General features: G+C 40.9%; 1 protein-coding gene across 9 annotated transcripts in view; it reads left to right on the plus strand.

Annotated features, from left to right (window-relative positions):
• Positions 1-15,598, plus strand: part of adck1 (aarF domain containing kinase 1) — a 416,484-nt gene that overhangs the window by 226,292 nt on the left and 174,594 nt on the right. For all 9 annotated transcript variants that reach the window (XM_049596288.1, XM_049596287.1, XM_049596291.1 and 6 more), the window contains one exon: positions 10,804-10,920. In XM_049596288.1, coding sequence (XP_049452245.1) covers positions 10,804-10,920 — 117 coding nt within the window. The remainder of the gene's footprint in view (positions 1-10,803; positions 10,921-15,598) is intronic.

A 15,598-nucleotide genomic window follows, 5' to 3' on the forward strand; every position in this document is an offset into this window, starting at 1 on the left:
TAAATGTTTGTTGTTTATCTTGTAATAAGCCACGCCCACTTCGACCAGTCATGACCACCTTCAATATATGGCCTTAGGAATGGCCCTTCATCATACCCACCAAATTTCATAAAAATCGGTGTAGCCATTTAGGAGATATAAACTTCCCATATTTATAGTGCCCCTTAAGTGGCCAATATTCACCAACTTAGGTTCACACCCTTACAGTCATATTCTTACTAAAGATCTCAGGTCTGGGTTTGATAGCTTTTTATTTGACAAAGACATGGAACAGTTCGCATTTTCATAGCTAGCTACAAAAATGTGTTCATCAATAATTTGTAAATTTTTTGACCGGGCAAAATTCTTTTGATAACTTTAGATCAGGTCCATCTTGTGAGTCTTGGTGCCAAGTTTCATGCAGTTCGGTCAAAATCTCTAGGAGGAGTTCGAAAAAGTAGATTTTGTAGTTTTTGCCATTTTTGGTGGGGAAAAAGTTAGGTGGAAGTGGGCGGGGCCATGCACACGTGATGCAGCTCCATTCAGGGAATCCATGGATATAAGGCTTTTGAATGTGTGACATACGTTGTGGGAGTTACATGCCAAAATGCGTTGGCCTTGATTGTAGAGCCCCCTGCAGATGCACATAATAATAGTAATAATAATAATAATAAATTTTTTAATTTATTGTATTGCACTTTACATTTTAGCAATCTCAAAGTGCTACAGAGCAGATAAAAAAACAAACCAAAAACAAAAAAGCAATTGAAACAGTTAGAATTAATACAATTTAAAAAAAAAAAGAATTATTAAAAAGAAAAGAAACGATAAATAGTTAAAAGGAGAACCTATAAAAGACAATTAGCAGAATGCTTTTGTGAAAAGATAGGTTTTTAGCTCTCGTTTAAAAACATCAGTAGTCTGTGGGGCCTTGAGGTGGCCAGGGAGGGCGTTCCACAGCCTCAGAGCAGCAGAGGAAAAGGCCCAGTCACCCATGGTGTGGAGCTTGTGTGAGGAGGTCTGGGGGGTGAGGAGGTCTGGGGGGTGAGGAGTTCCTTGAGGCATAGGGGGGGATGTCCATGAATGCACTGGTGGATGAGGAGGGAGACCTTGTACTCAATTCTGAGTGGGACAGGGAGCCAATGAAGCGATTTCAGGATGGGGGTGATGTGATCGTGTTTGTGCACCCTCATCAGGATCCTGGCAGCGCTGTTCTGGATGTATTGCAGTCTCTGTATGCTCTTGTCAGAGATCCCGATGACGAGTGCATTACAGTAGTAATATGTACATCTTTGCGTCTGAGTTCCCTTCAGGGGTCTGGACCAACCCTCCAAATTGCACCGCCCTCCCTTGCACGGTGCAGTCTGCAGCACCACTTTTACTTACAGAAAAATAATAAGAAGAAGATGTATAATACTAGTAATAAAAATCTGAACAAAAACAATCGGGTTCCCAGCATCGCTGGTCCTGGGAAATGCGTCTGCTTGCATATGTGTTCCCCAGGCCCTGTGGGGTTGGACCCCTAATAATTCCTTCAATTTCAATAGGGTCCTCGCACCGAGGTATGTGCTGGGGCCCTAATAATAATAATAATTATAGCTGCTGCGCAGCAATGGTCGGGGCTGGGCAATTTTAGGCAAAATTAGGCAATTCTGAGCAACACACACTAAAACAAAGCATATCACAACATAGAAGTTACATCATATAATTATGGCATGCCCTTCAAATTGTGGATGAGTGGCTGAAGTGATCAGACTCATAATACACAACGGACAGAAAAAACTCAAGAACAAGAAAGTAAGAATAACATTAACTACTAGCAATTATGAACAAACTGGCCTGATCTAGGTTAAAGCTAAACATTATCCATGGTGACAAAGATGAAAACATTTTTTAAAATGTAAAAGTAGCTATTGGATAGACTCTGTATATTGACTGATAGCTAAGCCAAATAAACAGGGAAAAGAGACAAGGGATAACAGGGAAAAGTGTTGATAAAGAGTATTTGTCTCTCCGCAAAACTGTCTGGATCATAATTATTTTAACCTTGGTAGTCTCTAATCCACATAGCATGATGCCTGAACATAAGACTTTCACATTAGAATTTCCGTTCTGCCTTAGCTGAAGATTGAACTCACAACTTCTGAGACTGAGGTCCATCTTCTATCTCACTGAGCTTGGCAAGTGACAGTTCATGTGTGGCTTCACAAATTGACTAAGCCAAGAATCAGGGTGCCAGACAGTAGCCATCCATGCCATGGAAAAGAAAATTTCAAAGTGAAAGTTCCAAAGCTGTAGCACATATGGTTGACTTGTTATGAATTTTAAAGTTTTGAAATTTAGAGGCTTGCTGTAGCGCCACCATCAGGACTATTGTTTTGTGTTTCCAGTTGAGGACATCTGGCATGGGACTGGACCTTTATGAAAAGTTTGGGTAGATTTCTCATATGGAAATGTTGCACAAGCTGGGGCTTGAACTCACAATCTTCAACACCAAGAACCATCCTCTGAGCTAATTGGCAAACAGAAATGTCACATGTAGCTTCACAAATTGACTAAGCCAGTCACCTGTGTGCAAGACAGCAGCTGTTAGTGTGTAAAGGCAGATTTCAAACGGCTGTCAAAAATTCAGTTATTAAGACAAAAATCTGAAAATACATAAATTGCATCTAGACAGCATGGAGATGTTGGTAATTTGTTTTTAACAATGATTTATTGGCTCCATAAGTGAAAAACTGATGTTTAAAAATACCATTTTTGCATTGACTCCAATTGTTTGCATGCGAGCGAAATTCAAAATGCTGTAAAAAAAATTCAGTTTTTGAGATAAACTTCTGATATTTTCCAAACATTATCTGCCATGACTCCAAAATTTCGTCATTTTTTGAATGAACATTGAAAATGTATTTAGCAAGAATTTGCAAGTATATGTTTACAATACCGTTTACAGTCAAACATTTTGATGCACTGTAGGCTCAATTTTCGATAAATCAAAAATCTGTGTGGATCGTTTGTGTAGGACAGTCTGAAGATGGTCTGTAGCAAGTTTGGTGTCAATTGAGCAAAACTTGTGGGAGGAGATAGGTTTAACAAGTTTTACAGTTTTTGAAAAATGGACTTCATAATTTGCAATAGGTTTAAATGTACAAAAGTTTCTTCAGTATTGGGGCTACATTTTGATGAAAGTTGCAAATCTGTAGCACATATGGTTGATTTCTTGTGAATTTTCAAAATTTTGAAGTTTAGAGGCTTGCTGTAGTGCCACCATCAGGACTATTGGCCTGTTTTTGCAGCTGAGGCAATCTGGCATGGGACTGGACCTTTGTGCAAAGTTTGGTGATTTTTCGCGCACGGGAAGTATGATTTCCTCGGAGGAAGAAGAAGAAGAACATGAACATGCAGCAAAACAATAGGGTCCTGGCAGCTTAGGCCGCCCGGCCCCTAACAATTTCAATAGGGTCCCACAGACGATTTGCAGTTGTCGCTCGGACCCTAATAATAGATAATAATAAACAGTGCAATTTCAATAGGGTCCTCCAGACGACTTGCACTCGTCGTTTGGGCCCTAATAATAAACAGCGCGATTTCAATAGGGTCCTTCAGCCGAGGTCCCTAATAATAATAAACGCACCAAAAACAATAGGGTCCTCGCAGCCGAGGTCCCTAATAATAAACGCAGCAAAAACAATAGAGTCCTCTGCGTCCAGGCTCGGTCCCTAATAATAATAATAATAATGATAATGATCATAGTAAACGTACCAGAATAATAATTATCCCTATACATTTAGGCAAAATAGATCATTACATAGCGTTGTATGCCGATGACGTAATATTGTTTCTGTCGCAGCCTGAAAAATCCATTCCATCATTACTGGGCCACGTTAAAAATTTTGGATAGCTATCAGGATATACTATAAACTGGCAAAAATGTGAATTTATTCCTCTAACTGAGGACTCAGACCCCAACTTTCTCAGGAATCTACCAGTAAAAGTGACTACCCACATTAAGTATCTTGGAACTACAGTCCCAAAACAATCTGATCAACTTTATACACTGAAAGCTTTAAAGCTACAGTTGGTAATGTTGGAGAGCTAGCAAGATTTAAAAGCGGCACCTCCTCTCAGCTCCACCCCCTCCTCCCCCTCCCGTCAGTGCTCCATCCAAAGCCACGGCCCCACAAACTTGAATGCGCATCCTGCACTGCAGTAGAAGTCAGCAGGGCAGAGGAGAGCCGAGTAAAATAACAAATCCCGCCAAAGCAAACAAATAATTACTTGTCCAACAGAAAGACAGCAACGTCTGCATCACTTTTCAGGCCCTTCAGTTGTCTCCCACATTCAAAAGCTGCAGCAATGTTGACGTCTGGTTTGTCCTTTCGCTTTATCCAAAACCTTTTTCGTCACAGCCTTTTCTGCCTCTGACTTTCTTTTCTCAGCCTGTTTAGCGGGGCGAGCCGTTACAAGTAACGCTGGAAGTGGTACTTTTGGCTGCATTTTCTCTGCCATTGTTCAGCAAACTCCTGCTAACTGGGTATTTCTGCTGAGGAGTGTGCTGAATATTTCCGGTGACACGTGATAAGTGCACGCAGGGAGGAGGGAGGGAGGGACAGAGGGGGGCTCGGGCAGGACGAGACATGAAGACATCTGATTGGTTCTTTCCATTTGCATCGAATGGCAGGGATTGGTCAGAGTTTTTACAGGCTTGCAGCTGCCACAGAGTTTAGATTTTTTTCATTCCTTTTTCTGAACACATTATGTATTGACTACTCTCAGGATGGAAGGACCATTTCACCCAGTATAACAAGAAGTGTTTCTGAACAGGATTACCAACCATAACTTTAAAAGTGATATTGAACTTTGGTGAACACTCCCTATGTCAATGATTGGCCGAATTAATGCTATAAAAATGGTGACTCTACCCAGATTTTTGTACATATTTAAGAATATACCCATTTTTCTATCTAATGTGTTTTTCAGAACAGACTCAATTATCATGCCTTTCATCTGGGGATACAAGACACATCATATAAATAAGAAGCATCTTTGCAAGTCAAAAGAATTGGGTGGACTGGTGCTCCCTCTATTCCAACATTATTATTGGGCAGCTAATGCACGAGCACTTATATATTGGCAAGGAGCTTATCCTACAGAACCTAATGACACTACCCCATCATGGCTGGCCATACAACAGGATATTACTGGTACTTCCCTCCCAGCACTACTCAATACAACAAAGAGAAACCCTGGACCATTTAAAGGGACTGGATTTATAGTAGAAAACTCATTAAGGGTGTGGTACCAAATTAAAAAAAACATTTAAACAAACAAGCAAACACTTCTATTTTTGTCCCCATTTGCCACAATCATACATTTCATCCTTCTCAATCAGATCCTGTTTTCTCTGTCTGGAAAGGGGAAGGCCTGATCACTGTTAAAGACTTGTATATTGACAATGCTTTTTCCTCATTTCATCAACTTAAAGACAAATTTGAATTGCAACCATCTCATTTTTTTCAGGTATTTCAGGTCAGGAACTATGCTAGAGGAAGCATTTCAAATTTTGAAATTTATTACTCCCCTGACAAAGTCTATTCTCTTCTAACAAAGGAACCTGAGTCCAAAAGGCTAGTGTCTATGTTTGTAAATGTGTTTGCAGCTTAGACTGCTCCATGTACACAACACCTGAGAGAGTGCTGGGAGAGGCAAATAGGCACCGTCATCTCAGAAGGTGCATGGTGTGAATGTCTTCGTAGCATACACACATGTTCAATTAATTCAAGACACCAGCTAATTCAATATAAGGTTATACGTAGACTCCATTAATCACGTGTTAAACTGCATTCATTTTTTTCATCCTCTTCACCACTATGTGTAAAATGCACATAGTCCGAGGGCACACTGGCACACATGTTCTGGTTCTGCACTAAACTTCTGCATTCTTGGCTGGTCTCAACAGCTCAAGACTCTTAGCCACTGGAAGGTTCTGTCAAGGCCAGTATGGGATGGTCATTGCTAAGAAAATTATTCTTAAAGTCTGGAACAAAGAGATACCTCCAAGTTTTGAAGCCTGGCTCACAGAGCTATCAAGTACCTTGTATATGGAGAAAATTTGATTTGAGATATCAGGGAAATCAAATAGATTTCATCAGATGTGGCAACCATTTCTTGATCACACCCCACAGCGGAGAGGACCCTCATGACACCTCAATGTTTTGACTTTGACTTCTTTGTAATTTCTTAAGTATAATGTGACTGCAGTCGCAGATGGCCACAGAATTTTTTGTTATAGAGTACAGATTTTCCTTTTTTTCTCTCTTTCTTTTTCTTCTTTTCCTAGCCTGCTTTGAGGGAGAGGGGTGGAAAGAAAGGGGTAATAGTTCGGGTTGTTATTTACCTTGATGTTCTGTTTTGCACATCTGAAAATGAAAAAGTATTTTAAAAAAGAAAAGAATACAATACAATAAAGAGCCATGCTATTTTAATTTAAGGTCCTCTTATTTAAAATTGTACTCAATACAGTTAATAGAGGTCAGAATTTCACACAGTGTATGACAGCTTCCTCTGTGCTGCTTGTCTGCTCTAACAGAAAAGGATGGCACGCAGAACACTGCAAATCATATTTTTCATATTTCATAATATACAGGACTGAACTTCATGTCCATTATCATTTAATTTCCTTGTGCCCTTTTTCCTAATACATATGTTTGAGAACTTTAATTAGCTGTAGTGATTGTGAATTAAACTTCTTTTTCCAGATGTCTTTCTTTGGTCAGTGTTCAGAGATCCAGAGGTAGAACTTTGGTTTTGTCTTTTTCTCTTTCATTTGCTATTTTCGATTCTGCATTTTTCAGTTGCAACAGACAAAGACGTACAACCTGGCAAAATGAAAGAAAATTCTGTGGAAATACATCCTGTCAAACTCTAGTTGGCCAGAGTGCTTATCCAAAATTAACAGAATAATTTTATTTTTTTATTTTGGCCATTACTCCTGCTGTGTATATGACAAAACATATTTCTTAGAATCAAGATGACAGGTTGTATAAAAAAGTTTTTTCTACAACTACAAGTAATTTCTACATACTTACAAACTGTCATTTTTCTAGCAGTTTTTGACAGGTTTAAGGGCTGATTTACAAGCACACACTTGCTGATCATCATTTAAAAAGCTCAACACCTCTTTATTTATGCTCTCAAAAACTTTGACACTACAAATAACTAATGTGAGACAACTAGGATTTGTACCCAGTTTCATTGTAAACTCTGATCTTATCCATCTCACTGTTAAGAAGCAGAAAAATAACTTAATTAAAGCCTGAGTTCTTTCTTAATCTGCAACATCCTCATGCAGACTATTTACTGGAGTTTACCACCCTGTCACTTATGCAGCAGTTGAAGATAATTATGGTTTTCAATGTCTGATAGTCCACTACTAACATTTTTGTCACTTCTGGACTTGTCAACCAAAATGAAACATAGAGTTCCTCTTAATTGTTATCAAGATCTATTTTTAGGTTGTTGACAATAAAATTTAGTCCTAGTTTTCTTCAGTGAAATGAACACTGAATCTTTCTCCTTCTGCCTTAAAGGGAAATTTCTGTTTATTTCAACCCATCTCCTATCGTCCTAAATTTGTTTCAAGTCACTAGTGACATAGAAATAATAGTTAGCATGTTAGCCATTAGCCTAGATACTTGTTAAAATGTAATTGAAGGGGCATCCTTTCAAGTGCAGCATTCACAGGTAACATTACACCACCGATCTCCAGAGCTAAAGCCTTCCAGCAGCCATTCTTCCTCTGTCATCCTCTACCTGTTGCGCCTCTCTCTCTCTCCTCCTCCGTTCTTCAGTTTCACAAAGCTCTTCGTCAGTGTACTCTGGCTCAAATAAATAAGGGCGGCCATAAAACTCTGCAAAATCAAATTCCTTCTCCACAAAGTCGAAGTCTGACAAAAAGTCAGCCATTATTCTATAAATCTTTCATAAAATAAATGAATGAACCTTTCAGGCTACTGTCTGGTTCTGCCTTGCAGCTGCTGCGGCGTGTTCTCGCGATATTTCAGACACGGTATGAGATCGCTGCTTGTTCTCGCAATATTTTGGCCGTGCTTTGGGAAGCAGAGGTAAAAGGTAAACACACTGTAAGGTAAGACAACAACTCTGAAGACCACCTAAATGTGGAATGTTAGTATATAGGCTTTCCACATCGAGAGGCGATGGCCGCCCTTATTTATTTGAGCCAGAATACACTGACGTAGAGCTTTGTGAAACTGAAGAACGGAGGAGGAGAGAGAGAGAGAGGCGCAACAGGTAGAGGACGACAGAGGAGGAATGGCTGCTGGACAGCTTTAGCTCTGGAGATCGGTGGTGTAACGTTACCTGTGAATGCTGTACCCCAGTGCCCACAGAAGAGGAATACCTCTGTTGCAAGGAATGGGACCAGTTGCAGCCTCAGCTAAATGGTAAACAACAAACATGGCACCACACCGGTAAGGTAAGACAATACGTTTACATTTCGTTTTCTATATGTTCTCTGACATTTATCCTAACGATATGAGGCGGTCTTTGTGGAGAAAAAGCTTGTTTAGTGGACTAACTTTGCACTTGAAAGGATGCCCGTTCAATTAAGTTTTAACAGGTCTGACGCTACGGCTGTCTCTAGGCTAACGGCTAACATGTTAACTATTATTTCTATGTCACTAGTCACCTGAAACAAATTTAGGACGATAGGAGACGGGTTGAAATAAACCAAAATTTCCCTTTAATATTCTAACAACAGGCTCTTCTAAAAATGCTTCAAATTGTGTGGCCTCAGAACATCTAGAAATTGTAAATAACATCTTTTCTCCCAGGTGTCTTCCCACAGGCCCTGAAAACTGCAGTCCTCAAGTAACTCTTAAAAAAACAATCTAGACACATCTCTAATGGCCAATGATAGGCCCATTTTAAACCTCTGGTTTTTAAGTAAAATCACTGAAAATAAAGTTTTTCTACAATTAAACAACTTATTGGCGCTAGTTTTGATGCCTTCCAGTCAGGTTTTCAACCACACCACATCGCTAAGACTGCTGTTAAGGTCTTTAATGACATCTGCTTAAACACAGACATTGGCAGAATTTCAGTCTCAGTATTACTGGATGCATGCTTCTGCATTGTTAATCACAACATATTACTAGACAGACTTGAAAACTGGGTGGGACTCTTTGGCACAGTACTAAACTGGTTTAATTCCTACTGAAAGGGTAGGAGCTGTTTTGTGCTTTATGTAGTTATTTAGGCTGTGAGTGTTAATGCGTTAGTTGCAATACAATTAAAGTCCAATCATAACGTGCTTTTTCAAAATCTCATTTATTGCATGCTGATATTTTTGTCCCTTCAGTGCACCCTAATCAAGCCACTGCAGCAACTCTTGCTTCCTGCTGCCGCAGTGATGAAAAAAAGACACCACTGTGCACTTTTTTTTTTTTTTAAATATTTTTTTTTAGGGCATTTTGCCTTTATTGGACAGGACAGGTAAGTGTGAAAGAGGGAGAGAGAGAGGGGGGATGACATCCAGCAAAGGGCCACAGGCTGGATTCGAACCCAGGCCGCTGCAGCAACAACCTTGTACATGGGGCGCTTGCTCTATCCACTAAGCCACCGATGCCCCACCCCACTGCACTTTTTTAATGGCTCATTTTACTTACTACTTTAAAAAAAAAAAAAGAAAAAGCATGTGGGAGCATCATGGGGATGTGTTTTTCCCTGTCGGAGTTTCTCCAGGAGTTGTAGTCTTAAAAGAGTTAAGTCTGACACAGCAAACCCGACTGACTAATTGACGGACTGACTGACTGACTGGTACCAGGTGTATATATTGTAAATAATTTCTTGTCATTGAACTGCGAATATAGATGCTATTTTGTATTTTGATTTCCCGAGTTGTTTTGTGGCTATCCGTGGTAAAACCTGGAGCAGGTCTGTAAAAACCACAGACCAAGCCAGAAATCTTGGTGTAGTCATGGACTCAGATCTGAATTTCAAAGGACAATTACAAAGTCAGCCTACTTTCACCTTGACAACATGTCATGGATAAAAGGACTTGTGTCTCAGTAGGATTTGGAAACATTTGTCCATGCATGTATCTTCAGTAGACTTGACAACTGTAATAGTGTTTTTAAAGGTCTCCCTAAAAAATTAGTAAGACAGCTGCAGCTGATTTAGACTCTGCTGCTGGAGTCCTCACAATTACCAAGAAAGTGGATCACATCTCTTTCGTTCTGATGTCTTTACACTGGCTTCCTGTCTGCCAGAGAAATGATTTTAAAAGAAGTACTGTTGGTTTATAAAGCACTGAATGGTTTAAGGACGACATACATTTCTGAACTTCTGCTACAGTATGAACCATCCAGACCTCTCAGGTCATCTAAGACAGGTCTGCCTTCTGTTCCCAGAATCAAGACGAAACATGCAGCAGCAATGTTTAGTTTTTCTATGCATTACATATCTGGAATAAACTGTCAGAAAACTGCAGGTTCTACTGAAACTCAGCTCTTAAACATCGACACTGAAGACTTTTTTTTTGCTGCTGCCTTTTATTAAACCATATATTTATTCATTTCTTTAACCAGACTTTTTTCTTGTATTTTAAATGTAGTACATTTCAGTTTGTTTTGATTGTCTATTCTCTTGTTCTTGAATAGTGTTTTTACCTCTATTTAAATGTCCTTTTAAAATGAATTTCTTTTGCACTCTATCCCCAATGCTTTTAATGTTGTATGAAAAGCACTTTGAATTGCCTTGTTGCTGAAATGTGCTAAATAAATAAACTTGCCCTACCTTGCCATACAGGTTCCCATGATCCACTGGGATCTGTCCACAAAGAGGATCCTGACCATGGAGTTTGTTGAGGGGGGGCAGGTCAATGAGAGGGACTACATGAAGAAACACGGCATCAATGTCAACGAGGTACTGCATTCATCTTTTAGTACTTTCAATGCACTTCCCATTACGGTGAATACTGCAGCTCAGACGTTGGCCTGTGTCCTGATCTCGCCCTGAGCCCATCGTCCTTTGGGCCCGACTATCTTGGGCTCAATGGGGCGCCTGCAGGGTGCGCTACAATCAAGACCAACGCCTTTTGGCATGTAACTCCCACACCGTATGTCGCACATTCAAAAGCCTTATATCTATGGATTCCCTGAATGGAGCTGCATCATGTGTGCATGGCCCCGCCCACTTCTGCCTAACTTTTTTCCTGCCGAAAATGGCAAAAACTGCAAAATCTACTTTTTTGAACTCCTCCTGGAGATTGAGACCGAACTGCATGAAAACATGAGACCTTGATGATACTTAAAAATGAAACTTTTGAGTTTTCATCAAGCACTGTCACTGTGGCGCCACCTTGTTCACCATTAAACACAATGTTGTTTTGAAGGGACAAGGGATGCTTGAAAACTCACCAAACATGGCATACACATCACGGGTCACAAGTCCTATTGTCTGATGTGATTTTTGTGCTTTGATGCACCAAGATGGCTCAACAGCGCCCCCTAGAATATTTCAATTAAGCAGCCCCCAAAGCTGGTTTGACCTGCATGTATGAAACTTGGTACGCATCTGTAACACTCCATCATGCACAAAACAGCCTCATGGAGCCATGCTCCAAACCCAACAGGAAGTCCACCATTTGAATTTACTTGTGCCACTTTTGTGCATTTTTGCCCATTTCCAGGGCTTGTAAATTAACAAACTTGTCCTACAGATTTAATGAGATTTGCTCCAAAGTTGGTTTATGTGAGCTTGACTACTTTGTGACCAGAAGTTATTACAGGATCTGCCCAATGTTGAATGGCGTGCCTGCTGTGGAGCGTTGAATTTTGAGGTCTTGCCATGAAAAACAAAAGTGCTCTAACTTTGGCGTAAATGGTCCAATACCCACCAAACTTCGCATGATTGATATTGGTCCTGCCCTGAACACATTTACATAACCATATTTTGTGATAGTCATAGCGCCACCCAGTGTCAAAAGGAAGTACTTCGTATCATACACTTATCTTTGGATTAACCTGAAATTTCAATGCTGTGGTCTATATTTGATGTACACAAACGTGACATATCATTCACTTAAACATGATTTAACTTAACATGATTCATATTTGTCCCACCCTGAACACATTTATATGACAAAATTCCGTGATGGTCATAGCGCCACCTAGTGGTGAAAGGAAGTACCTCTTACCAGACACTTATCTTTGGATTCACCTGAAATTTCAGTGCTGTGGTCTATATTTGATGTTCACAAATGTGACATATCATTAGTGTCTACGCGCACTGCAGAGGGTTTACTTTTGATGTCTCACCATGAAACAGGAAATTGCTATAAATTTGGAGTAAATGGTTCGTTGTCCACCAAACTTCACATGATTCATATTTGTCCCACCCTGAACACATTTATATGACAATATTCAGTGACAGTCATAGCACCATCTAGTGGTGAAAGGAAGTACTTCTTACCAGACACTTATCTTTGGATTAACCTGAAATTTCAGTGTTGTGGTGTGTATTTGATGTTCACAAGCATGACATATCATTAGTGTCAATACGTGCTGTTGAACTTTGAGGTCTCGCCATGAAAAACGAAACTGCAATAACTTTGGCATAAACGGTCCGATATCCATCGAACTTCACATGATTCATAATAGTCCTGCCCTGAAAACATTTATATGACCATATTTCCTGATAGTCATAGTGCCACCTAGTGGTGACAGGAAGTAGGTCTCAAACACTTACCTTTTGATTTATCTGAAAGTTAAATGCTGTGGTGTATATTTGATGTATAAAAACATGATGGATAATTGGTGTGCTCTCCAACTCCCTCTAGTGGAAAGAGGAAGTGATACAAAATGTGAAATATGTAATTCCAGCACTGTATCAGGGATATGCCAAGTCACTCCTGCATATGATGTCTAACTTTGACAGAAATGAATTGACACGTCAGAATACATCCTGCCAGCCCCCCTGAGTTGCATGAAGGTGCGAGACCCCGTTCATCGCTGCTTGCAGCTTTAATTAGGGCCCGAGCACCTAGTGGTGCGAGGACCCTATTGAAATGCAAGGATTTATCATTATTATTATTATTATTATTATTATTATAATTAGGGCTCCTCCCACCGAGGTCGGTGATTGAAGGAATTATTATTAGGGCCCGAGCGACAACGAAGTCGTCTGCGGAGGACCCTATTGAAATTGCACTGTTTATTATTATTAGGGCCTGAGCGATGACAAAGTCACCCGAGGACCCTATTGAAATCGAGCTGTTTATTATTATTAGGGCCCGAGCACCTAGCGGTGCGACGACCTTATTGAAATGCAAGGATTTTTTATTAGGGCTCGAGCAACGATGAAGTCGTCCGTGGAAGACCCTATTGAAATCGCGCTGTTTATTATTTGGGCCCGAGCGACGACAAAGTCATCCGCGGAGGACCCTATTGAAATCGCTCTGTTTATTAGGGCCCGAGCGATGACGAAGTCATCTGTGAGGACCCTATTGTAATCGTGCTGTTTAATATTATTATTAGGGCCCGAGCGACGACGAAGACGTCCGCGGAGGACCCTATTGAAATCGCGGTTTATTATTATTATTATTATTCTTGCGACATTTCGTGCCCCAATTTCTCCCCTTTCCCAAATTTCAAAATGCTTCTAACTTTCCACATTTGTCTGGCCACATCCGAAATTCGATATTTTTGGGCAGTTGCACATGGTCAACGCGAAATGCCAAAATAGGGGCTTCACCCATGGGGGGGGGGGGGGGGGGGGACAAAATGCCTCTATAGCGCCCCCTTGAAATTTTAAAAAACACCTCCCCATAGGGTTTTTTTTGGAGTAGGAACATGAAAATTGGTACATATGTGTATGTTGTCCAGATGCACATAAAAGTCTCTGGCACCAATGGTCTACTCCAAACAGGAAGTCGACCATTTTGATTTTGACTTGTTATTTTGGCGTGATTTCCACATGTTGTATTTTAACGAACTCGTCCTAGGGATTTCATCCAATCGACTTCAATTTTCTTTTACAGATCATCCAGAGACCATGCTGATCGAAAATTGTGCTCTGCATGTCTGTAGGTCAAAGGGCGTGGCTGCTACGGTGCTGCCATTTTTGATCCATCACCATGCATAGTCAAGCAGCTCTCTCTCCCACATAATTCATCCAAACTGCTTCAAAATTTCTGTACATGATAAGAGCCCCGCCCTCAACACCTCCATATGCTCGAAGGCAATCTTGCTCATGGCACCCCTTTGTAGAAACAGGAAATGCCATCTTTTACACCGACAAACACCAACCTCAAGCTCCAGACCTGATCAACTCCATTTTGTGGCCACATGACGATCAAGTTGATGAATCTCCACAGTGACACACATGTCCTGTCATGTTGCAGGCCGCGGCAGTGGCGACTTTTCATCCTTCGCCATGGAACATCAACTTGATATAAATCCTTCATGTATTGTCCCATTTGCTCGAAATTTCACGTGTGATGAGGGTCCAACCCTGAATGAACCTGCCCACATCTGGTTACGCTCATGCCGCCCGCTTGTGGAAACAGGAAATACCCTATTCTACATTGACATTGTCTGATTTGCTTGAAATTTCACATGTGTGATGAGGGTCCACCCCTGAACGCACCTGCTCACATCTGGTTACACTCATGCCGCCCGCTTGTGGAAACAGGAAATGCCCTATTCTACATTGACATTGTCCGATTTGCTCGAAACTTCACATGTGTGATGACGGTCCACCCCTGAATGCACCTGGCCACATCTGGTTACGCTCGTAGTGCCACCTGGTGGATGAACGAAACATTGCGTTTTTTCTGCTCCTGCCAGGTTTTTTCTCCCTTCTCGCTACGCGCCACAGCACCCACGTGCCTCAGGCCCCCGTGGTTACATGGGGGAGCGAGGGCCCGATCACAGCCGCTTGCAGCTTTAATTAGGGCCCAAGTGACGACGAAGTCGTCAGTAGGACCCTATTGTAATTGCGCTGTTTATTATTATTATTATTCCGACATTTCGTGTCCCAATTTCGCCCTTTCCCAAATTTCAAAATGCTTCTAACTTTCCACATTCTTCCGGCTGGATCCGAAATTTAATATTTTTGGGCGGTTGCACATGGTCGACGCGAAATGCCAAAATAGCGCCCCCTACAAATTTTCAAAATACCCTCCTCCTTGGGGTTAGTTTGTTGTAGGCAAACGAAATTTGGTACACATCATACCGAGACGCACAAAAAAGTCTCTTAACGTCGTAGTGAACTCCCAACAGGAAGTCAGCCATTTTGTTTTGAATTTTTTCTTTATGGCGATTTCCACAGCTTACATTTGAACGAACTTGTCCTAGGGATTTCGTCCCATCTACTTCAAAGTTAGGACGTGACAAATTTTGGCGACTTTTCGTTTTCTTGCCATCAAATTTCGAACGGCTCTCCCGCCCACATACTTGATCTCAGCAGCTTCAAACTTACTGGACATGATGATGGCTCCGCCCCAAATGCCCCGATATGTTAATATCCCACCTTACTCATAGCTCCCCCGGTGGTAACAGGAAGTGACCAGTTTTTACTTTAACATGTACTGATGCCACAA

The sequence above is a fragment of the Epinephelus fuscoguttatus genome, linkage group LG14 (assembly GCF_011397635.1).
Source record: "Epinephelus fuscoguttatus linkage group LG14, E.fuscoguttatus.final_Chr_v1".
Classification (NCBI taxonomy): Eukaryota; Metazoa; Chordata; class Actinopteri; order Perciformes; family Serranidae; genus Epinephelus; species Epinephelus fuscoguttatus.